Raw genomic sequence first — 24,102 nt, 5'->3', positions numbered from 1 at the left:
ACCAAAAGCAATAGTCCACATTCACAGCATTTCTCCAGTCACCTGTTGAAACATGTAGAGATTTCGGAAAGCCACACCTGGAGATGGAATCCCTCTCAAAAGCTATACTCATCGTGGTTCCTCCTTTAAGTACTCCATGTAGAAGTTCACAGCATGTCACTCTAGAAAGTACTTGTATCTCTATACAGATACATCCTCCATTGTTTTTCAATTATTGTGTTAAATATTCATCTGCATGCACCACATAATATCTTGAATTGTTTTTGAATTGTTCTTGAATAGTTTTTCAGAAGTTCTATTGTTTTCGTGCCTACCCATGTCTCCTTGCAGGCTCCTGTTTGATAACCATGTGCTCCTGTTCCATTTTGCAATCAGTTGTTTTCTTAAAAATGCTTTTTCTTTTTTGCTACAAAAGCTTAATGCTGTTGACAAAGAGGTTTTTCTACATTTATCAACAAAAACAACTTCCCCTCAGCTGCATATATAGTAATTGATTCACACTTTAAAGTGGTAAATAAAAATCATGCTAACACAAAGAGTGTGGTTAAAAAGAACTGCTACAAGAAAGGATGTGAGAGAAGTTATTGCACTACGCATGAGCAAATTCTAGAAACCATCAGGCATCCCTGCATTTTAATAGGTCAGATTAGAGCTGCTCTCTTGGTCTTGCTGTACTTGATCCCCAGAAGGCAACAATGGAGTATCTGCACCTGTTTCTAACTATTAGGAAGAGTATTAGGTCTTTCGCAAACAAATGATGGATGCCAATTTTCAAGCCCCAGCCTATGTGTTGATTCTCAGCGCCGCAGACACCAGCGTTCTTCCACATGTACTACAAGTCAGCAAAGGTTCTACGCCTGACAGTCTTCAGTTTCGTCTGATTAGAGGACTACGCATTCTTCTGCCTTGTCCCAGAGGCAGCTTTAGAAGGCAAAGAGATGGGAAAAATGTATGTATTTGTACACATATACGTGTGTGTGTGTATACACCAGTATCTATGTAGAAAGAAAAACACGTTTCTAATAGCGTTTTCTAACAGGAACAAAAGAGAAATCTTTCATTTTTCCCTTTGAATGCAATTCTATTTGCCTACAAAGCCAGCACGCTGCTCTTTGATACAAGGGTAACACCTTCCTGCAATTTTGCAGAACAGCCAGTCCACTGTTCATACTTATCTTACTGACATGCAATAATACCTAATGACAATTCCAACACAGAAATCCTTTACAGCAGCATGCAGCATTAATCCAAATTAATTTGAGGAAAACATTGATTTCATTCACTGGCAATAAACATTCCATAATTTTTGTTGTTGGATAGGGGTTTTTTGCCATTCAGATCCTCCCCTTCAGGCAATTTTTGAGATTGGCCAAAGGGTCAATTTTGACTTCAGCAGAAAGCCTTTTTGTTTGGAGTGGGGTTTTGCTCGTTTGTTTTGGTTTTAAATTCCAAGTCAACTTTAACTAGCAGAAAAATTGCTAACAGTCTACCACTTATGATGGCTGGGCTGGTTAGCTAAGAGCAATGGGTCATGTTTGTAACAGCAGTTTTCAGTTTCTCAGCACAACTTTATTGTGGTGGCACACGCTCCATAAGGCCAGGTAGACCGCCCATGGCAGAAAGGTGCTTCCAGTGAAGGGAAAGTGACTACAAATGCAAAATAAACCTTGAAACTTCCCCTCAATTTTAAACGTGTGGAGGACCTGTGTGCACATGTAAGAAAGTAAGGAAAGGTAAAGTTAATGCTTGGTAAGTAACAACTTAGAAAGACACAAAAGGGTCTTATCTTCCTGTCCTGTTAAAGACGACCAGAGCTGAGGTTCATTTGCCCCAGCCACTCTCCCTCAGACAGCACTCATAGAAAAGCAAGGAGCATCTCTGCTTCCCAAGTAAGCAGGCCCTAGCACATCGCAACCTCTTCTGTGAAAAGGATTTTGGTGGAAGAGAAGTAACACTACAGCCCTAAGATACCCTCACAGGCTGCAATGTCCATTCAAACTACCAGCAGTCATTTCACCCTCCAGAACAGTGAAACAAGTCCTGCCTTTTGGACAAACACGACTTGCATACATTCCAAAGGTCGCTGCAGACTCCTGCATTGTTTGATTCAGAGGTTCTTCTATAATATACACTAACATACCTTCACAGGGAAAATTTCCTGTCCAAACCCATCAAGGCGTTCCACTTCATTGATGTACATTAGCTCAGCTTCTGCTGCTGTAATGCCACTGCAATTAGAGTAACAAAAGGCAGCAAATGGTTCAATATTATATGCACACAAAAAATACTAGGGAAAAAATGGGATATTCCCAAGCCACTTTAGAAGACAGACACTTTGGAGATGCTGCCTAGAAATTCACAACACAAAACTAACTTTCAGCATTAGGATCATAATCAGCAAGCAGAGGAATATTACTAAATGTTGCTAAATTCAAATTACACAAAGCATAGTTCAAATTACAGGAGGAACAAACTGAACTGATCATATTAGTCAGTTCTTTCTGCACACATCAAATATTTTCCAGGCTTTATTAAAACACCAGGCCATTGCATCAGGTTGTGTCTAGTTCTGGATGGCCAATTTGAGACATAGGGGTCCTAATTTGCATAAATAGTATACAAATCCACTGAAGTTGCTTAAAATTACTTATAAGGGAATACCTACATTTTCATGTTGGCTGTTCAAAAACACAGACGCTAAATCTAATGTTGAGCAGATTCTCTTTCATAATAAAGAACAAACCACCTGAAAACTTTTACACACGTGTCTACACATGCTGCTGTCACAGCTCAGGAATTCGGGCAGATTTCAGTTCTCAAAAGCAGGTCAGAATAGATTGCAGGTTGCTCCAAAAGGTGGCCAATATTAATGTTTCTCCACTTTGCTCCTTCTTACCACAGCTTACAAACAGAAATATAGGAACCAGACAAATACTTTGGAGAAAGAGGGAGAGAAAGGAGGTGGAATGTGATCTACCTGCTGAAGTGAGGATAAGTATTTGTTCTCTGTGTTGCAGAAATAGCACTAAAGAGCACAGCAGGGAAGGGAAATCCTTCCTTTCAAGTCTGTGAGTTAACCAAGATCACACAAGCAGCCCGTGGCAGAGAGAGAACCACAGAACCAGGCCTGTTCATGGCCAGCTTGGAAGCTAACCCTTTGCTTGCACCAAAGGTCCACGCGTGCATTGAAACTCAGACTAAGAATGGCCTTAGACTCAGAGACTGGTATTTGCTCCTTTACCACCATTTTCTGTCATATAATGGGGAGTGCTGCACCCTTGACATAATATTCCTATTGCATTTCATGTAATAAATCTTTAAATGCAAGTTCATAATATAACACAAAGGATTATTTCCAATGACGTATAGGCAATGCCATTTTTCTAAGAACAGCACTAGAGGTTTGAATACTTCCACCACCAAAACACCTAGACGACACGAAAGCAGCCTGCTTACAAAGAAGGTATTTGTACTGAAGCACTAATACATACGGTCCTAGCTCATTAACTAGTAACAGTATATTGTATCTTTTCCACAACTAAACTTAAAACCCAACTCCTGTTATTTTAATTTCCTTTACATGGAGAGCGTGCGTATCGCCCTTTCTCTTGAATGAGAGAAAATCCTCAGACAGACCCTCAGACCGCCTCCAATCAAGTCACAGGGTCTTTCACCATCGGGATTTCAACGAAATCAAGAAGAGAAGAGAGTCTACTACATAGCACATGTAGTGTTACACATGCTCTTTAAACCTTATGGTGCAAATGCTCATTTATTTGGGATTCAGTTCCTCGTCCATTTTGTGTTCACAAGAGGCAGATAATCTTTTGTAACAGACTGATTAAAAATCCAGCGAGACGTAGCGTAATAGTAACATGAAGATAGGCTAATTTACCCCTGCCCGAAAAGCATGGGGAGGAAGGGAAGTCCTAGGAAGATGATGACAATAAAAAAACCAATCCAAATCTTAACATGTCAAGCTCACCTGTGAGTTCGGTGCTCCTGAGCAACCTTTTGAGTCAGCTCTTCCAAGACAGCTTCATCCTGGGTCCAATCCTGTAATAAAATGAAGTAGCGTCAAAAACTAGTCATCCAAAGAGAGAGACAACAAAATGTGAGACAGGAATTACAATGGCAGATGTTTCAGGATTGTTTCCTGTTCACGCTCTTCCAGGTAGTTACAGAGAGAGAACCTATCGCCTACTGCATTGAAAATTCAGAGCACAGGATGCTGAAAATGTGCAAGGAGAACACGAGGATCTGGGGTTTTTTATATTTTTTTTTTTTGGGGGGGGGGAGACTGAAAGGATACTGTTAAAAATAGGGGTAAGGTGCTTATTGTTCCAAAATAGAGAACAGAGTATAGAGCACGGATAAGGGATCTTTTCCTGGATAAGGACCAAACAAGTCTTTAAAAACACTCGGAAGTCTACAAATTAATATATACCTTTTAAAACAGCCCAAAATAATTCATAGACCATGGAAAACAAAGTCATGGTTATTTTCTGTCCTACTGGTACTCCCTTCACCATGTTAAAAGGGATTGAAAGTTTTGCTACCTCTTCAAATATGTAATAAAATGTACTTTATGCTTGCAACACATTTCTGAGCAGAAATTTTTTATCTTCTGCAAATTTAATAACATCTGGGAGAAACAATTCTGAAATAATTGGAAGCAAGTTTATAAAGGAAGTCTGCTCATAAATTCAACACAAAAAAAAGGAAACCTCAAAGTTCTTATTTTTATTTTAAAAAGCCTCAAGGCTGCATGTAATGTACTTAAAGATACTGCCTGTTTCTTGCTCAATGGGGCCCTCCCTCTGATATTTGCTTCTGCCACAAAAAAATGTGAAAGTGGTGGCGTGCTAATGAAAAATGGCATGGTACATGCCTATGCACAGCTACACACCTGTGGGGTGTACTGCGTACATAACTTTGTTCTTTTCCCTGCTGAAGAAATGCCATTTGACACACAATGTAGCCTCACAAGATCAAACAGTACAAATGTAGCTGCCCCTCCCTCATCCACAGCTCACTTCACTAATGAATTTATAGCAACATGCTCATTGGAGGTTCTTTCTATGCCCAAGATTCACTCAAATCCTCCCACTTGCTTCAGGACTAGTTTATATCTGCAGCACTTAGCAACTGTCACTGAACTTGCAGTGAAATATTTACTATTACATTATCCACTCCTCCCCAGAAAAGCAAAGACAAGTAGTTAAAATAATGTCTAGAGAAACAGTTGATTTAAGAGTAGGCTTCTGAAGACTGTAGGAAGCTGACACTTTGCTGACTTTGTTAAATATAGCAATAGTAGCGTTGATGAAAGGCAAGATACCACAAAGTGAGCATGTGCAAAACAGAAGAGAGCTGACCACAACAGTTCCATGTAAGCGTCTGCCTCAAAAATGGAGGTTCTAGGAGATGGGCCCAAAGAGCAAACTGCTGAACCACATAGAAATTAACCACCTGAAAGCTCATCTAGAGGCCTAAACCCTCCCCTTATTTTTTTCTGAATAGAAAAATAAAATCAGTATATTGAAAGAACTTTGCAGAAGTTCAGTATTTGAAAAAGCGACAGCTTGATGACACATTTCTCTGTCTATACTTGCAGCCACCTTGTTTCCCACTTAGGCTACCGTACATGACTTCATAACCCATCAACTATACACAAGATCGTCAAGTACTTGTCAATAGATAAAGGCAGCCTACCAAAGAAATCCTGCTCCACTAGCCAGGCTAACAGAAGTTTCTTAGTGAAAGGTCAATACTGAAGCCACACTCACAGAATCTCTCAGGTTGGAAAAGACCTGTAAGATCATCAAGTCCAACCATCAACTCTAGCTATACAAGGCATATTCAGATCTCTATACATCTATTAATTCCCCCTCTTCCTGCTGACTTTCTTTTCAGGTGGTATTGAACTCTGTCTACCAGCTCAAAATTGCACTTGCACTTCAAGACACAGTGCAGCTGTCACCTTTTTGGACTTGAGAATGGACTATCTGCTGCAGTCCCTGTACAAAGAGCGCTGGTAAATAGGATGAAATGCTTCTGGGATTGCCTTTCTCCAGCCTTCAAATTACAGTGAGATGAATCATTCTCCCTCTACTGCTCCACTAATTGCAGCGGGAAACCAGATGCCTTAACTGCTAGGCAGCTACACTCAGGGCATGGGAACCCCACCCTACTTCCAAATTTTTTTTTTCTAGTTAGAAAGAATTCCAAGACCTTTTACATTTTATGAAGCTTACACTCAAGACTTGTGCTGATGGACTTGTTCATCTAAGATAAAGCCAGCCTTACCCTTAGCAGGCTTTTTTTTTTCCTCTCTAATCCAGAGAGGCTCAACGTCACAGATTGCAAGTGCTTGGCATTTGTCACCAGAGTTTCTAACATCATTAGTGACCTAAAACACTTCCCTCAGCATTCAAATTATTTGCTAGTTTCCAATGTAAATTTAAAACAAATTTACAGCACAGTCCCTGGAGAATATTTTGAGAATACCTGATTCATGCTTCACTTCAGTCTAATAGTCAGATGATGTAAATTCACATTCTCTTGAGGAAAGGCTGCATGATTTGTCTAGTGACACAACATTTACTACATCAGCAGCCCTCATATCCCCTTGCTATGCCATGTTACTAATACTGCAGACTGCTAATATTCACCTTTTTTAATAGCTACAAATTCTTTTTTGATTCAAAAGTAGTACATTTCTTTTGTTTACACCTATTCCTAGTGTAGGCTTAACAGGAACTGAAAAAGGGCTGAATTTCCATAGCATATATTCATTCAGGTATAATCAAGTATATTGCAGGTTTTGGGGAGCAAAGTTTGTTTCCACTATTAATAGTTCAGCGCTGGTGCTTTTACTCTGTTATCAACAAAGCCATCTCTGAAGCATGGAGAAATTATTCATAAAAGACCACAAAAGAGGGGGATAAGGAACTCACCATAGGGAACAAGACATATTCTCGGAGGAAGTCATGAGATTCAAACTGATTATAGTCTCCAAAATCCGCTGGAAAAAACAACACAGTTACTCTTTTTAGCACTTTCCACACATGTTAAGACCACACTCAACCTTTGCACAGATGCTTAATTTCAAGTGGGCGAGTTCCCTCTGAAGCCACAACCCAGCACAAAGATTTCTGCTTGTACTTTAGCTTTTAACATGGAGGTCTGAAAATAATTGTGTTATTACTAGAGATCAAATAACAGCCAACAAGTAATTTCTCTCTTTTGATCCCTAATATTATGACCATTTGCAACGCTTAACCATCAGAAGCGCAAGAGTTTCTTTTTCTGTAGCCTTCATGAACTAATACCACCATCTAACAAGGCTGGGATTGCTCAGGCTCTTTAAAAATGATGCACTCTTTTGCTTCTCCAATGTTTCCAACCCTGACCAGACCAAAAGAAAAAAAAAAAAAATTAATTTTACAGCCTAGGAGTTTAAATCCACTAGTCAATTCTAGTAAAAATTGTCAACAACCAGCATGGTTTGAGGTGGGGGGGGAAAAAAGGTCTTACCCTTCTGCAGCCAATGTAACAGTACAGGCACTGTGTCAGTTTAACTGACTGGCCCACACCTTTCTACTTGCTTTTCTACTCCTCCTACATCTCTTTAAGAGGTACTCATCTCCATGCCCACATTCTCTCATATGTCGGGCTGAGGATTCTTGTCTAAATGTCCTTGAAACTGTGCAGTTTTGAAAATGCTTCCTAAAGGTTAAACTACATTAAAAAAAACCTCAAAGCCTATATTTATCTATCTGTTAAATACACACCAGTTTATATCAAAAGAGTATCTTGCCAGAGGTTTTTATTTTATATTAATTGAACTGGATCAAACACCATCTACAAGATCCTCATATTATAGAACTTGGAAATTCCCACCATAAATCATATTAGCTAAGCATTCTTTCAAAGCTTCTAGACAATTTCACGTATCGCAGGATGCCAAAAATGCAGTTTCATTTTGTTTTCACCTCAGAGTTATGTTTTAACATAAACAGAAAGAAATCAAAATGGACATGAAACAAGAGTTTGAAAGAAATAAGTATTTCAAATATCTTCAGTTGCATCACATGCAAAGGACAAAGGGAGTAATACAAGGTCAGGAATAAAGAGAACAACATCAGGTGGAGCATTCTGATGCAATGGTCTTTGAAATATAATAGATTATGTAGAAAATTCAGAATAAAAGTGATTACTTCAAACTGACTACAAACACTGACTCACTCTAAAAGTTAGCAAAAAGCTCCAGAAACACAGGACCAGTGAAACATATTCAGTATATATTGAGCTCTAACTCACACACTGGAAAAACTTCATTTACTTAAATTGCAAGATTCAGTATGGAAACTTGTACATATATTTTCCTTTATTAATCAAACATTTCAAGATTTGACAGGAAACATTTTTTTCCATTTTTAACCAAGAAATAAGATACTAAAACAGAATTCCCACTGCCCTAAGTAAGATCATATTAGCATTACTCTCCCTTGAACCTTTAATTTTCAAGAATCGCATCTTCAATGTTTGCTATTTATATATATACTTCCCCCTTCCCTCTCATCAGAGGACATGCCCACAGCATGATTGCTGAAACTCTAACCTTAGGTTCTCCTAGTCAGTCGTGGATGGACTGAAACATACTTTCTCCAAATACAGGGCTTTCTCCTCTGCCCATATACATTATGTGATCCCACTTTTATTGATGTCCTTAGGAGGTTCAGAATAAAAATCACGTTGTAAGTAGTAGTTTATTATTAATTTATAACTCACATAACAATTATGGTCATGTGTTCTTTCATACTTCAGATAGCACTATACAGCCAAACGAGTTTTTAATTAAAGGCAAAATTAAAGCTGCTGCTATGCTCTTTGATGTAATTGAATTTCAAATCAGAGAACGTGAAGCAAATTCATTACTGCAAAGTACTCCATGGTTGGGGTTGGAAGAACTGGAGTTTTGTTCAGATTCACTAACATGGATTTTAGAAACAGGAAAGTTGAGCACTGTGATGTGGTCCATCATTCCCTCCCTGAGGGTGTGAGTGTTTCATCAATGGCAGTCCACCTATGCACTTTTAAATCAATAGAAAACCCAGCTGTTGTGAGTAGGAGTTGTACAAGGCCTTAGTTAGTGCCCAGCCAACATACAGAACAAACCAAAAAAGCCAACGTTGGCAAAGGGCTATCAGGTCATGTCATCTTACCTTGCACTGCCAAACCAGCTAGTCGAATTCCCTGCTCCAATGAAGAAAGTAATTGGCCATCAAGAACATCCTTTTTCACTTGTAGGTAATACTGATATCTACAAACAAAAAAAGAGCACAAATTAGAGCATCTATATGTTTGTACATTTTCTACAGAGCAAAAACGACTGCTGAAAGCAAGAAAAACTCACCACAAACAGGTCAGGCAGTTAAACAGCAGTCTGTGCCTGGCTTCAGAAGTTCCACATTACCAAAACAAATCAATACGATCCCTACATGTGCAACACTCCCAGGTGGATGAAAAGGAAAATAAAAAGTTCTAATTTGTGTTCCCTAGACCACGTAGAAGAGAGACACCTGCTGGGATTACCTCCTCCATAAATTTTGTAGAGGTTACTGAAGACCATGCAATCACCAATACAAAAAGAGGCTGTTCCATATTTCTTCTATTGTTTTTGCTCCAGTGTCACCATTTTGATAGAAGAAACAGAATTTTAGCAATATACTTTGGCCTGCTGACATAACTTTGACTATGGCCCATATAGAAGTTTTTTAAATTGGCATCTCTCATCTGTAGGGATGACTTAGACACACAAATCAAGCAAAACCAGCTCCTAATATCATGCACTTGCTGATCCACAGTAACTAAACACAAGACAAACTATGTTAGTTTTAACCACAGCTACAGAACTCACATGTTTCACCTTACATTTGCAATAGAGTAGATGAGGACAAACAAGAAGCTTTCCACAAAAAGCTTAACAAGTTACTGTCCCCATCTGTGCATCCCTCGCATCCACTGAACTGGACCAGACCCACAGTAGAGCTGGCCAAAGCAGCAGGGATATGTACCAGTCCCTCTGGCATATCAGGTTAAAGTCCAATGGAGACAGCTTCATTAAGAGGCCCCAACTTTTTATTCTGTAGGCACCAGTGCATGTTCCCTCAAGCTACCTGTGTGGCATGGGCATTAAAACCAGGCAGGGACAAGACAGGCAGCTGAAGAAATTATAGCCACAATTGTAAGGACACCGTATCAGCCACTGATGTACCAGTAATCAAATACAGTTGAGCTACCGCGATACAATGATCTCACGTCCACCAGCTTAAACTTTTGGTACAGACATATGTAACCTGTCCCAGCTGAAATGAAACACAATTCCTTCTCACCCAACATGCAACAACTTATCAGGTCTAAGCCCAAAGGTACTGTACCAACGTAGCCACAGTCCATGTGCGCCCTCAGCCTCATGCACCCAAGCCCCAGACCTGCTGATAGCAACTGATGCACCTGGTTGACCCAAGTTAGGAAACCCCAAGAACCAACAAAGGGGTTTCTCAGGCTGTGACCAGACATGCCGGTCTGGCTGCAGCTGAACCAGGTTAGGAGGTCACTGCTCCCTTCAGCTGCATGCCTGCTCACCCCCCTAACACAAAGGGCATCTCCTCAAAATGTCATGGATTTAAAAAATAATTGCTTGAGATAAACCAGGTTAGAAAGAAATGGTACACAAGCGTGCTAGCCAGTCTCAGAGACTGCAGCCTCTGCAAGGCAGACAGCAAAGAGCGGTCAGAAAGACTGGGGGTAGTAAACTCCTAACTAGACTTGGCTGCAACCGGCACACCACATCTGACCTTACATTTGAACCTTTGGGAATAGCAAAGAAATTGTTCTGGTCTTATTTTAATGATTTCAGACACGTGTGTGTAAGTCACGTTCCCAGTACCAACGCAATTAACCTTTCCTTCTTGGAAAGAAGAACCACTGTAACCCATGTTGCAGGGACTGCACTGCCTTAACTATACTCAAAAATATTACCATTCAATTCTGTGTGGAGGCATTAGAAAATACCTACGTGCTTCAAAACCAGCATAACCTAAGCCATGCTTAGAGGGCTCTTAATCAAATGCAGCATTTTACGTTTTGATTCAGGTAACTCTCCCGTCAGCAATGTGAGATGCAATAACTTGCCACTAGACAGCACCAATGCTCTGACCAGACCCGTACTCTCAAGGCAGCAGGGTGTTCAGAGGCTACAAGCACTGCAGGGCAGAGGAACCCTCTCAGGGAAGGCCTCTGCCCATATTCTTCATGTCTGAGAAGCTCCCTTTGGAGTTCACAATTTTTACGTGCACTTAAAAGGTAACTTAAGGGTTACTGGTTTTAGGCTTCCTCTTCCCCTCTCTCCCCTACAAAAGGCAGAAAAACATTTTCAAACAAGAAAAATATAATCTCATTTAAAATGCTTAGATTTGGCTTTCACACAGCCTAATGAAGATTAAAACTTCAGGGGATTTTGAAATTTGATTGAGAGAGGCAGTATAAAAGCATACGGCTTCTCAGCTTGAGCCTTGTGCTTCAGCCCCAGGTTTCACACTTGCTGGGTCCAAGAGACAAATCAGCTTGTTTCCACTTCTTTGCAATGACTAAATCCCAATTCTGAAAATATGCATGCTTTCATACAAGCTTGACATAAGCTGCTTTATCAAGTATGCAGGTGAGCAAGTGTTGCTGAACCTGGTCTTCGAGACTTGTAATCCCGAAAGCAGGCTATTTATGTCAATGCTACTTATGCATGCATAAGTTATATATTCTCGTCTAACAGAACAAAAGTAAAATCCACATCTGCCATAAAGTTAGAGCTATTGTTAAACACAAAGTTAAGAGACTACATGAAAGTCAAAACAACGCAAAATCTTACAGTGACATCCTAGCTCTATAGAAGTCAAGAATGTTACCGGCTTTAGCGGAGCCATGATTTCAAGCATAATGCCCACAAAACTATAGATAAACCATAGAAAGGATTATTTAGGTAATCATCATCAAAAATATGATGTCAATGCAGTTACTGTAGTATCAAATATTATGACCAAGACTTGACAAGACAAGACAAAAGAAACAGTGATATGAGGTTTTAGTTGCAATTTTAGTTGCCAATACTTTAGAAAAATTGTTTTAAGATAGCAGTCAGCACCCACTTTATGAGAAAGTTGCCCATTTACAGATGTTTCACCCTGATTGTCAGAAACAGGTCACATTGAAAAATCGTAATAGGAATACTCCACAATATTATGGTACAGCATTGCATTTACTGACACTGTAGCAGAATAGAAGTTTAGGATTTATTATATATTGTAGATTGACATGCAGTAAGAGTTTAAAAGACATATAATCAGATCTCTGACATTAACCAGTGTATCCGTCTGGAGAAACCTCATGGAGAAAGTTGTCACCTTTCACAGGCCAACGCACTGAAAAGCAATCACCTGCTATGGCTCTGACATCTTTTTCAATGGAACTGCCAAGATAAACTGAAGATTGAGGCAGAAACCTATGGTCTGTACCAGCTTCATCTTTACCCCTGGACTGACAGTGGGAAGGGTCACCCACCTAAGGTGTCCCCTGATATCTTTCATCGTGGCCACATAAGGCACAAACTGGACATCTTCTTTCACAAGGCACAAACTGGAGTGGCTAATTACACTGTCAAGGAAGAGGAGGAGCATACCCTGGAGGAAGCTCTGCTAGAAGGCTGTAATAGCTCTACCAGCCACAGATTCATGGCTCAGCTGCAAAACTGTGGTCAGGCTCTCTGCCCAGCCAACGGAGAGGAGAAATTGGCCCATATTCTGTCAAGGATTTGAGGCTCCTCCGTCTGAAATTACGTTAAATGCTATTATTACATCACCATGCTAGCTGAAACTGCTCTTTGTTTGGATTGCAAAAGTAGATCTATAATTTGAGGGAAATCAAACATTTTAAAAATGATTCAGCTATAGATTCACTGAGGAAAGCTGTTCCAGAACAGCAGATAAAAACATGCGTTTCATAAGCCTCCTATTAGGTGGTTTAGTTGGGAAAGCATATGGAAACAGAAAAAAAGGGACGTTTGCAATCTGTACCCCCAAATAATAAAAGGCAAGAAATTCAAAATTAAGACTTACAAGCTTTAATCACAGAGCCATTCCAGCATACTAGGGGAGTGCAGGGCAGAAGAGACACCACCATAGCCAAGTGGGTTGAGAGCCAAAATCTCTCACCTTCGTTGCTCATTTTGGGTTAAACATTTTTAGCAGAGCTGTTGTACATTCAATATAGTAAAGGCTACTACAGTTTGCCAGCCTGTAGCCAATTCCAAGGGGAATGGGAGTGGACAACAAGTCTGAACAAAGCCATAATTACAAGGATATCATTTCCCACAACTCTATTTAGCCAACACAGAAAACATTAAAAGTATATTTGTATCTATTGCATCAAAAAGCACACTTTTTTATAAAGTAAATAAGCTGCACTGGACAACTATGAGACAACACTGAACTCCAGAATCAACATCTGCATTTTAGCAATCCATACTACATCAGAGGAAAAAAACCCCAAATAGTATTAGTAAGCAGGAGATAAGGATACTGGTTTAAAATGTAATTGCAACACCCAGACTCAGACTCAGCTACAGCTGTGTAAATGTAGAGAAACTCCATTTGCCCACACAATTCTGCATAGACCTCCCAAGATCAGGATTCGTGTTTGTTCTCCTGTCACTTCAAAAAAGAACGTGGGTGTTTGTATAGTGTCACCGAATTCATTGTACCGTTCCATCACCACTGTTTATCTGATTTATAACCACTGTTGCTGGTTTATATATGCAGCAAATAACTCAATTTTACTGATTTCCGTTCTCTTCAACAACCAATGTTTCAGATACCACAAGCCACGCAGAACCTGGTCTGATCAATATTGGAAGAGAGATCTTTGTAGAGAAATTAAAGGACGGTTTACAAAAGTAAGAGTATGGGTTAGTTTTGCAGTGTAATTGCACTGGTGCACTGCATCTTCACAATTTTCCTGCTAGTGACTTCCACAAAGAACCACAAGGCAAATACTTCATTAATAATTACTCAATATTATCAGACCCGGTAGCCTTAGTAATCAAGCAGCATCCAACTCTGCTAGGAAATGTACAAGACCAGAACAAAAAAAAATGCTTACTGTCCCAGGGATTTACAATCTAAATATATATTGCATACACATACATAGATCTATACATTTATGCAAAAAGGTGACAGGATTGAGATAATAAGGATTAATACTGTTTGAATGCTGTACTGTGATCAGCCTGGATTTTTGTTATTTTTCCCTGGTTTTACTTCCTTCTCTGGTACATCAGGGACAGGAAGGGTTTGGAATATACACATTATCTCTAGTGCAGCAGGAAACACTTAAAAAAATTTTTTTTTAATCACTGTGTTTTTCTGGAAATTTCAAGCTGGTATGAATAAATACATTACAGTTTCAATACCAATAAATATTTACCTTGAGTGTATCTGAATACACAAAGCACTACAAAACACGTATTAGTTACCCAAGAGGTACAATTCTTTTAAAATCATTCTAATGATGCAGTTACTGGCATGACTAACTTTTTTATAACTCATTAGGTACCCTTTTGGCATCAAGCCTATCTACTGGATAACTGCATAGCTATGTAGTTTAACAACTTCTCTGGAAAAAAAGAGAACTGTTTTACTGTTTCATATCTCCAAAATAAGAAGACTCAAAGGAGAAACAGATTGGCCCACAAGTGGTTTAGCTCAAGATCTTCAGCTCTTTTCCAACTTCAAAAAAAAAAATTGCAATTAGAGTATAATATGGTCTTCTAAAATTAGGAACACAATAAAAGTCTCATTGAATCACAACAACAGTCCGACTCAGGTCATTTGGGTTTATCTTGGTATGGTAACATACTTCTGAGCAGAGACGCTTATGCAATAATCTGCCCACAGGGAAGCAGTTTCTCCAGAACAGAGGCCTTTTATCATTTACTAAAATGATTTTAAGCATTAGCTTTGATATTGATGTGTCTATTGTTCATCTGACACCTTAAAATCTGCCATGATCTTGGCTTTGATACTATTTAGCAACAGGATTCCACAGATACCTATACGCTACATTTAAAAGAGAAACCTATTTTTTTATTTTAAACACAGGGTCTTTCATATTTTCTCAGCCTTTGAGTTAGATAAGCTAATGATTCAGCTATTCAACAGGCAATCAAAGGAACTAATTGATAATGACCAAAAGGTTACTTTTATTTCTTTATTACATATTTGAGACAATCATAATAATACTTAACCCTTACTGATTGCTTTTCTGAGAAGAACATGCTTTAAATAGCATTAATGATCATTAGCCTAATTTTATAAATAAAGTATCTGAGGCACGTGGCTGGTGAAGTCACTCGTGTAAACTTGGACAGGAAAGCAAGGCAGATTTGGGAGGTTTTGTTCCCAAGTCTCAATCCAGAGTACTGCTTACTGGATGATGCTTATTTCATGTGGGTCACTCAGTATACTGCAACAAAACTGTCTGCAGTCTTGGTCTGGATTTTATATGGCAAGAAAGGCAGGCAAGCAGACAAGACTGGTCTTTTCAGATACAACGTTCAGTATATTGGCAAAGATGGTGTTACGATTTCTGGGCTTGAGCATGCTGAAACATTTTAGATGCAAGGATTCAATCAGCACATCTTAATCTAAAGGCACTTTAAAAAAAGGGGTACATACACTGATGATGTCATTGTCAGTAACGCAGTGCTAAGGCCTTGTCTTTGCCGTTGTAAAAAACTTAGATGGTGCTGATAAACAGAACGTCTCCAGCTTGCTCCTCTGGAATTTCATCAACTTCTCTCCCAGCGAAAGTCTGATGTTTCGCAGTACTAGACAATAGCCATTTATCTGGGATGTGGTAGAATATAAAAAGCGACGGCTGTGCTTTCACTACTAAAGGGGAATATTTTTGGAAGGGTATTATTGAGAACAAGTCTACCACACCCTGTCACAGACCTTCAGAAAGATCAGCAGACTTGCCAGAAAAAAGGGAAGGATACAAAAGAGCCTTTGTCACACATACAGGAGGAAATGCCTTCAGAAACTCAAACTGTCAATGCCAATAGTAAAAAACCAATCATAACAGTTTCTAGGGTAGAAACTCCTTGATCATGACAATCTTATAAGGTAGGTCAAGGTTAGCTTCAGGTAACTGAGAAATGAGGTTGTTCAAAAGCAGCATCCAACTGTCTACCTCCTGGTATCCTCCAGCAGCTGGATGGAAAACATGAGTGAAACTAAAAATAAAATAAATTAAATACATGGAAAGATTTGTGTCATTCCTTTTTCCCTTCCTAGTGAGACAGAACAATGCTGGGTTAGCAGCATTTTCACACTTGGGACTGAAAAAGGAGGACAGATCAAAACACAGTTCATATCACCTACTTCCACACTGCTCAGTCTCTCCCTTTAAAAGCAACAGTTTATAGCTGAAGGGGAGAAAAAGGGATTTGGCTAAAACAGGCTAATTTCACAATGGCGGTCACTTTCCATTTGTTTTGATATGCAACTTGTGAGCATAAGGACAGGTAACACCCAGCCTCGATGGCTGGCTTGCTCTATGAGCTGCAATAAGGCACACAATGAAAGGTAAGCTACTGCGTCTGACCAGTGAAGTCCCTACAAAAGGCCAATGCCTTCCAAAAGTTAAGGTCCAGCTACAGTCAACTCCTGGCTAAGGATACTAGAATAGGAAAACCTTTGCGCACCTAAAAACAGCCTGATCAGAATTTTCCAATGCTTAGTTGCTGTTTACTACCTCTCTTTCATCAGTTTACTACTGAAATGTTGTTTCTTTGCATGCATTCCCCGAAAGCCAATCTATTACAATTTCAGATCTCCACCTCCAGCGATTCTTTACACAGCTGGCAGAAGATTTCAAATGTAAACGCAAAGTATGAGCATTTTAGGAGCAATAAGCTTTTTTTCTGGTGTAAATCGGTCAATTAAGTCAAACTTCTGCAGCAAAAGTGAGCATTCAAAAAAGAATATATGTATTGCAAATGGACATGTGACTGCTTAGAACGTAACACATGCTTTATAACCTCTCACGTATAAGCAGCTGCTTCCAGTATAGCCTGGTATCAAGGTGTTGTGGCTCTTTGGTGTCCATTGTTAAATGGATGGCTAGTGAAACTCTTAGCAGTTAGACGCAAGATAACAGCAGCACACTCAGCATTCTTGTTGGCAGCAAAAGACTGAGCTTGGATTGTAAAGAAGTGCTCTGCAAGTGGTGTTCTTTTCCTGCCATTTCTGATGGGCCACAAGCACAGACATGCACCCAGGCCTTGTTGTGGCCCGCAGACATGACACAAGCCTTCCAAAACACGCACTCCTTCCACGAGAAGCTTAGCCAGCAGATGCAGCTTTACAGTATCCACAAATTTCTCTATATTTAAAAAGGAACCCCCCAACCGCAACAGGTCCATCCTCTGTACTTGTACTTTTTGTTAAGAGTGTATTATACTTTTTGGATACTCCAAGTTCAAATAAACCCACAAAGTTAAACCTTAAATAAAAAGGCCAGTAATGGCATGCTTTAGCAAGAAAGGAAGGCATGCCACAACCTGATCCTAATTTTCTGCCCTTGAACTCTTGAATTAATTATAACAAATTACAGGGAGCCCCACTACAATTTATAAGCACAATAAACTCCCTTACAACCACCTATAATTTTATCAGAGTCCATCTAAATACCTAAAGAATTATACAGCACAAAACACCAACATGCCTTTTAGAGTGAAAAAATGGGGGAAGCCATATTCTCTTGTCTTCCGAGCCCTCTCTCTCAGCAAAGGCTACGTTTGGTCTCTGAAAGCCAGAGTCCAGCAAAGCCAGACCCTGGTGACACCACCATAGCATTCATCCCTATAAAGGCTGGAGTGGGATTGCAAAAGTAAAGCAAAACAATCAAAATCATATAATGTGAAGAAATCTGTATTTTATCGTTTTCAGCTGAAAAACAACATTCAATGCCAGCATAAATATTACACGGAAACACTAGAATAAAACATTTGGGAGTGAAGAGTTTGTTAGCCACATGTCTTTGAAAAAAGCCACATATCCATCTGGTTTGGGTTTTAAGCACATGCTAAAAGTGCTATTGTTCAACATGGCAGTCCTATTGACTTCAAACTACTCACATAGTTAAGCTTTAATACACACTCAACTACACTGTTCATGTCTCCTGAACTGAGCAAAACACTTGCATTTGGCTATAGAGATCCAAAGCTTACAATACAGGAGACTTAGTTTTTTCCTATTAGCTTCACTTTCTTTTTCGAGCATAAAAAAAAAAAAAGTAGAACTGAGACAGGTAGGTGAATTGCAGCAATGCCACATACTGCTTTTCATACAAAGATCTTAAATGCTGTAGAGGAAGATCAGTATTCTTATTCTCCCACCCTATCACCAAAAAAAAAACCAAACCAAAACCTCACAGCGAGAAAACAGGGGCCTGAGGAAGGATGCAACTTCCCATAGTGGTGGTAACACTGGAACTAAACCCAGATCACCTCTTCATCAGTAGGGTCCACAGGTCAAACGGATATCAAAGCCTATGAGAAAAATCCCTCTCGCTAAACTTCCTTCAGCTTTTTTGTGCAGTCTGCAAGAAAAAAATATCAGTACTCAATGGGGTTTTTTTCTGAGTGCAAACCCACAAGTCTCACACAACCGCTGCCTCCACCTTCACCTTCCTACTAACGTGGTCTCCCCCATTCCCACACAGGGCCCCAGGGCTCTTTCTCCTCACCCTGGGCTGTGTGTGCCAGAGGCAGCTATTGCTCTGGTGTGGGACTCTGAGTTGCCAGGGCTTTCGCGTGCAAAGTCACCATCTGGCTTGACAGCAAAATCAGAGGGACAAAACTGCAGAGCACCACTCTGTATCACTTTGCAGAACGATTCTACTAGCCATCACCCCTCCTTTGCTGCATGACACAAAACATGGGCTCCAACTATGAAAAGGACCTCCAACCACATATAGGCCCCACCTATATATAGGTGCTCAATAATATGACATGGCATGCAGCCTACCTGTCATTTCCCACTTAATTAGTCATATCCTCAAAACATTAGGTCCCACGCACAGAGAGCAACACATGCCCCCAAATCCTTAGATGGCATAAAGTAATGGCAGCTGTGAAGATCCATCCTCACAAAGATGCAACAATGAAAAGATGACCCATGGCTAGGTATGCTGAAGACTACTAAATCTCATGGAGAAGAGGAGCACAAAAAACCCTGTTGGTCTTTCCTGGTTTGGAACCAGGAAAGATTTCAGCAAAAATTAGATTAGACCCCAAAAAAGTTAATAGCAGCTTAGATTTACTTCCTTCACTCATATGTGTTGACTCAGTTCAAAATATGCTGTTCCCTGCCCTAAAAAGAAAATGCAGCTAACCTTCAAGCTGTCTCCACTGTGGGAAAAGGTGGTTTAAGTTACATATGGAAGCAACATGAGTCAACAGTTTGAAAATTCTCCTGGTAGCCAGCCAGGTTAATGGCCAAGCAGGTTAGAATATCATGCTAAAAAAATGCGGTGAGTTAACTAGAACATATGTATACTCTAGCTCACACGCTGCAACACTGAGAATAAATAGATAACTCTTTTTAAAAATTGGGCTAAGTACAGGCATAATTCTAAACTATTCTTTGGACACAAAAAAAACATGAAGAGTTCTGATTGTCCCATGCTCCCCCCACTCCATTATGCCAGTTGGAGTAATAAAACATATTGTATACACCCCCATAAACCCTGTCTCATTTTTCAATAAGTATTTTAAATATTCTCCTCCAGTAGGGCTCTAAACTCTGGAATGACATAAGTCCACCAGCCTTTTCTGGTTAAATGTATCGCTGTGCACTGATGCAAAAGTTGAACAGAGCGAACACATATACCAGTGAACAACTGGTATGCATATGTAAGCATCCAGAAGCACATCACAGAATGATTGGTTTGTGGATGCAGAGCAGCATGCAAGTGTATTCAAGTGTTACTTTATGCAAAGAGCAGGTGAACACATTCAAATTTACAGAATGCATACTTAACCTGAACTTTAAAAAAAAAAAAAGCAGCTCTGGTAGCCTGCAGTGAAACCTTGTTCATGAATTTATGGAACTCATTAAAAAAAACCCTATCAATAAAACCTTTAGGTAGTATCCTAACCTCACATAACCAACGTCCAAGAAAGCTCTATTGATTTAGTGGAATTTTACCTTGTAGGGAGCCAAAAATCCAGTCCATTCACCACTGCCTGTTACTGTAACCTGCCGTGGTAATAAGAAAACACTGCTTGAAATGTGACACAATGAAGTTGCCACCTATCTATAGGCCATCAGTACAATAGCTCATATTCCTGTGAGAAGAGTGTTGAAGCACCTACATTGGCACTCACTGCCAGCAGAAAACAGGAAAGCTCAGGTTGTTTCCATCTCCCAAAGAGCTTGGTGACACTAGTATTTTCACAGGAATTGTTGAAAACAGTCACGCCTCGCATCAGTAAATCAGACAATAAAACCATGGCCCAGGAAGTTCTAACGTCCCAGTGAACGCAACCCTGCAAAAGTGAACACAGCTCTGATAACAACGGGATGTTGCCAGAGAAATATGTGAATCAGTGCCCTGTTGGGTAGGTAAAGTAGATCCATTTCATGAAATGAATAATTATTCTTTGTAAAAGCTTCAAAAACAGCTGAAGATACCAAGTGCAAAAGCAGCTGCCAAAGATACAACAGTGAACCCGTAAACATCTCATTGCACAGGAATCTGCCATCTTCCGACACTGAGATTTCTGCCAAATTCTTGTTGAGATTTTCAGCTGCATAAGGGCCTCCACACAAATGTTTTTTTTAAACACATTCAGAGACTTCAGGATTGTACTGACATCCAGTTGCAGCTCCTTTAGCTTTATAACCTGACAGGAAGGCAAAAAACATTAAAGGTATTCAGCTCCCTGAAAAAGGGTACGTTTAGAACCAGTTTTCATGGTTTGTGTCTCAGCTGTAAGAGAAGGGAAAAAGTTTGCTGCAGCCTGCAGTACAACCACCAAAATTCAATAAATTCAATTTAAGACTGGCAGTGCTACTGTAACCAAGATTTCCACTGCCTGTTGAATTCTCAAAACCTAAAAAGCAGTTAGAAACCCCAATCAAAAAGCATAGGTCTGTTTGCTCACGGGTTGCTGCTACTGGCTTGACCCTCTTTCTGACGCTGTAGAGAAGTTTCAGACATCTATCTGGGACTTCTAAATAAAAGACCAATGAGCCGTAGTTCCCTTTTCATAACATGCAGTAGAAAAGAGAAAATGAATCACCTGCAGAAAGTGATGCACAACAGAAGAATCCTGAATCATCCTGTGGAAATGCCCATTTCTTCTCACTGAATACACAGAAAGTCTAGAGCAACCTTCATTATTCTTGAGGCTTTATCAGGAGAAACTACCTGACTGAGGTAGGACTGGTCTGTGTCATGAAGACTTTAAGTGGTATATCCCATAGCAGTCTGTACTTCCCTAAGGAGAAACTGCTAGTCACTGCTACTGCATCACATGGGAAGATAAACAGGAGACTACTAGCCCCAATCTAGGTAACATATTCATCTGTCAAAAACAGTGCCTTAAACCACACCGGGAGACAAGTCAGAAGCAGCATACCAATCTATGAGGTACACCATAATATTCACTGTGTACACAATAGTCTAACTGACAAAGGCAGTGAGCGGCACATTTCACAGATTAGGAGTGATCCTTTTCATCTTCATTTGAGGAGATGCATAAAGGCTCATGGGCACTTCTGTGACTCAAGCAGCTAGGGATGACAACTGTTTTCCATTTTTACACTTTTCTTATCTTTTCTCCTGTAAACCAAAAAATTGAAGAGAACATCTTTTTTTCTAGAGAAAGCAAAATCCCTCCATGACAGTAACTATCTCTATAGCTATTATACTAAAATTTCACAAAAGAGGAAGAGAACAGACATTACATATTCAGTAATTTTCAGAATAACTCTCAAACTCCTCAATGTTAGCCACAAGTGAGAAATTAGAAATAGATATTTGCTGAAATAACTTGCTCCTTTCTTCTGCCTACAAATTTGACAAGTAGATTCATAAACATGCACAATGCCTTCTCTCAAAAAAACTTTGCTTAATAAGACCCTAATGTAACAGGTCAGAACCAAGCTCTGAAAAGTCGGGCAGGGCCTTGGTATAGCAATTGCAAGTGAAGTGGATGATAAGCTGTTCCTCTTTCATAAGTAACCAAGCATCATTTGGCCTTTACTTTGAAACTGGTCTCATTTTATGCAAATGTTCGGTCTAGTTTACGGGCAACAAGAGTTTATTTTCTTTTTCGCTTTCTTCTCCTCAATTAAGGAAGCAAAAGAAAACAGTTCTAGTACCAGCATGTCACTTGTTTGATACTAGAACTCCATAGGCTTGTTTATTTTCATAAAAGTGTATTAAAATATTGGCTATTTTTAGGCTAGCAAATTGCTTCTTGCATTTCTTCCATGCTGCTACAAACCAAGTCCTCTGCTCTGTGCAACCTACCAGTTCAGAGGAATGTCTGTATATACAATATTTATACTGATGTAACAACACACCCACAAAACTGAACTACATCCACTACCACACTCACCAAGTGCTTCCAGACCCTAAATATTCTTACCTGTGGTCAATCCCAATGGGAGACACAACTAACACCACCTAGCAGCTCAGAATCAAGCCCTTTGATGCAGCTTGAGACCCCTGGAAACACTGAAAAGACAGTGTAACAGATTCCCTGAAACGCTGCCAGTTTTCCAGCACATAGTAGCATTCCCATTTTAAAACAATATTGTCCTTACAAATTTTTTAAATGTTGTAACTGCTGCATAGAAAAGCCAAGAAACTACATTCCTCCTGCCTATGCTGCTGTTTCATTTTTTAAGGTACAGGAAAACCTCATCAACTACTGTAATGTCTTCTCAGTGCTTTTCCTGATGCCAGTAGTAAATTGTTTACAAAGAGAAAAAAGAGATTTTTAAAAAGGTATCTTAGCTTTAAAGAAGTTTACTCTTGGCATATGTGTACCAAGAAATAAAGAGCTACTTCACCCCCAAATTTAGTGACAGTTAATTTAGTTCAAATTATCTTTTCTCTTTGTGCAGAACGTCACAAAGTCTAAATGAAAGGAGCAATTCTGCCTTACAGAAAAGGAAAAAATCCCTCTACTTGCTTTTAGTTGTTTCTGTCTGGTTTAAGATGACAATACATTAACTACCTTCAGGGAACGAAATCCATCAAAACTGATCCTATTGAGAGTCATTCCAACAGCCACCACAGCAGAAGCTTCTTCACTAAGTTTACAGAAACTTCCCGATTGAAGCTCAGTCTTTGCTTCAGAGAGAAGGCAACGAAGGCGGCAGGAAACCCCTTATCCATCGTGGTGATGGCAGCATGCTCCCGTCCATCAGGAAACAATAGATTTGAATTTCAAGTCTACAGGATATTATTTCTGTTTAGAAATGAAACTATAATAAAACAAAGTCCATTTCTTGTTTGTCATTTGTTATCTCTACACCCTATCTTAAGCCTGACAGTCCTTGAGAATAAATACCTAGCTGAAGGTTTCTTGTAGATTCTTCAAGTGTGAGTAGATCTAGCTGGGCCACAACTTCTTCTGACAAATCCTCCAGCTGTATAAGCAGAAGCTTACTATCCATACGCTCATCCTCTTGCCTTAAGACATTCTGCAGTTCAAAGAAAGCAGGCTGCAATTTTCCACTTCATTCCAAAAAGTAAGTTGCAGTTTTCATGAGCTTGTTCTACTGCCAGTTACAGCAAGATTTAAATCACTTTTCAGCCCTATTTAAGATAACCTGCTACAAACACAAAACAAGAACAGGGGGACGCACTCAGATCATACAAGCAGACTTTCAGCTGGTTTTCCGTAAGCACGCACATGAAATGGGTACTGTTAACAATACAGCAAAGAATATGCAACCATAT

The 24,102-nt window shown here is 39.6% G+C and overlaps 1 protein-coding gene across 1 annotated transcript in view; it reads right to left on the bottom strand.

Annotated features, from left to right (window-relative positions):
- The window catches only part of PTPN14 (protein tyrosine phosphatase non-receptor type 14), a 71,469-nt gene that overhangs the window by 28,793 nt on the left and 18,574 nt on the right, over positions 1 to 24,102 (bottom strand). Inside the window, exons 3-6 of the mRNA XM_009816074.2 lie at positions 9,231 to 9,328; positions 6,960 to 7,027; positions 3,986 to 4,056; positions 2,141 to 2,228 (exon numbers count right to left, since the gene is read on the bottom strand). Coding sequence (XP_009814376.1) covers positions 2,141 to 2,228; positions 3,986 to 4,056; positions 6,960 to 7,027; positions 9,231 to 9,328 — 325 coding nt within the window. The remainder of the gene's footprint in view (positions 1 to 2,140; positions 2,229 to 3,985; positions 4,057 to 6,959; positions 7,028 to 9,230; positions 9,329 to 24,102) is intronic.

This window comes from Gavia stellata, chromosome 2, assembly GCF_030936135.1.
Source record: "Gavia stellata isolate bGavSte3 chromosome 2, bGavSte3.hap2, whole genome shotgun sequence".
In the NCBI taxonomy this organism is placed as follows: Eukaryota; Metazoa; Chordata; class Aves; order Gaviiformes; family Gaviidae; genus Gavia; species Gavia stellata.
Note: the sequence above shows the minus strand (reverse complement) of the source record. Positions and strands in the feature narration are given on the sequence as shown.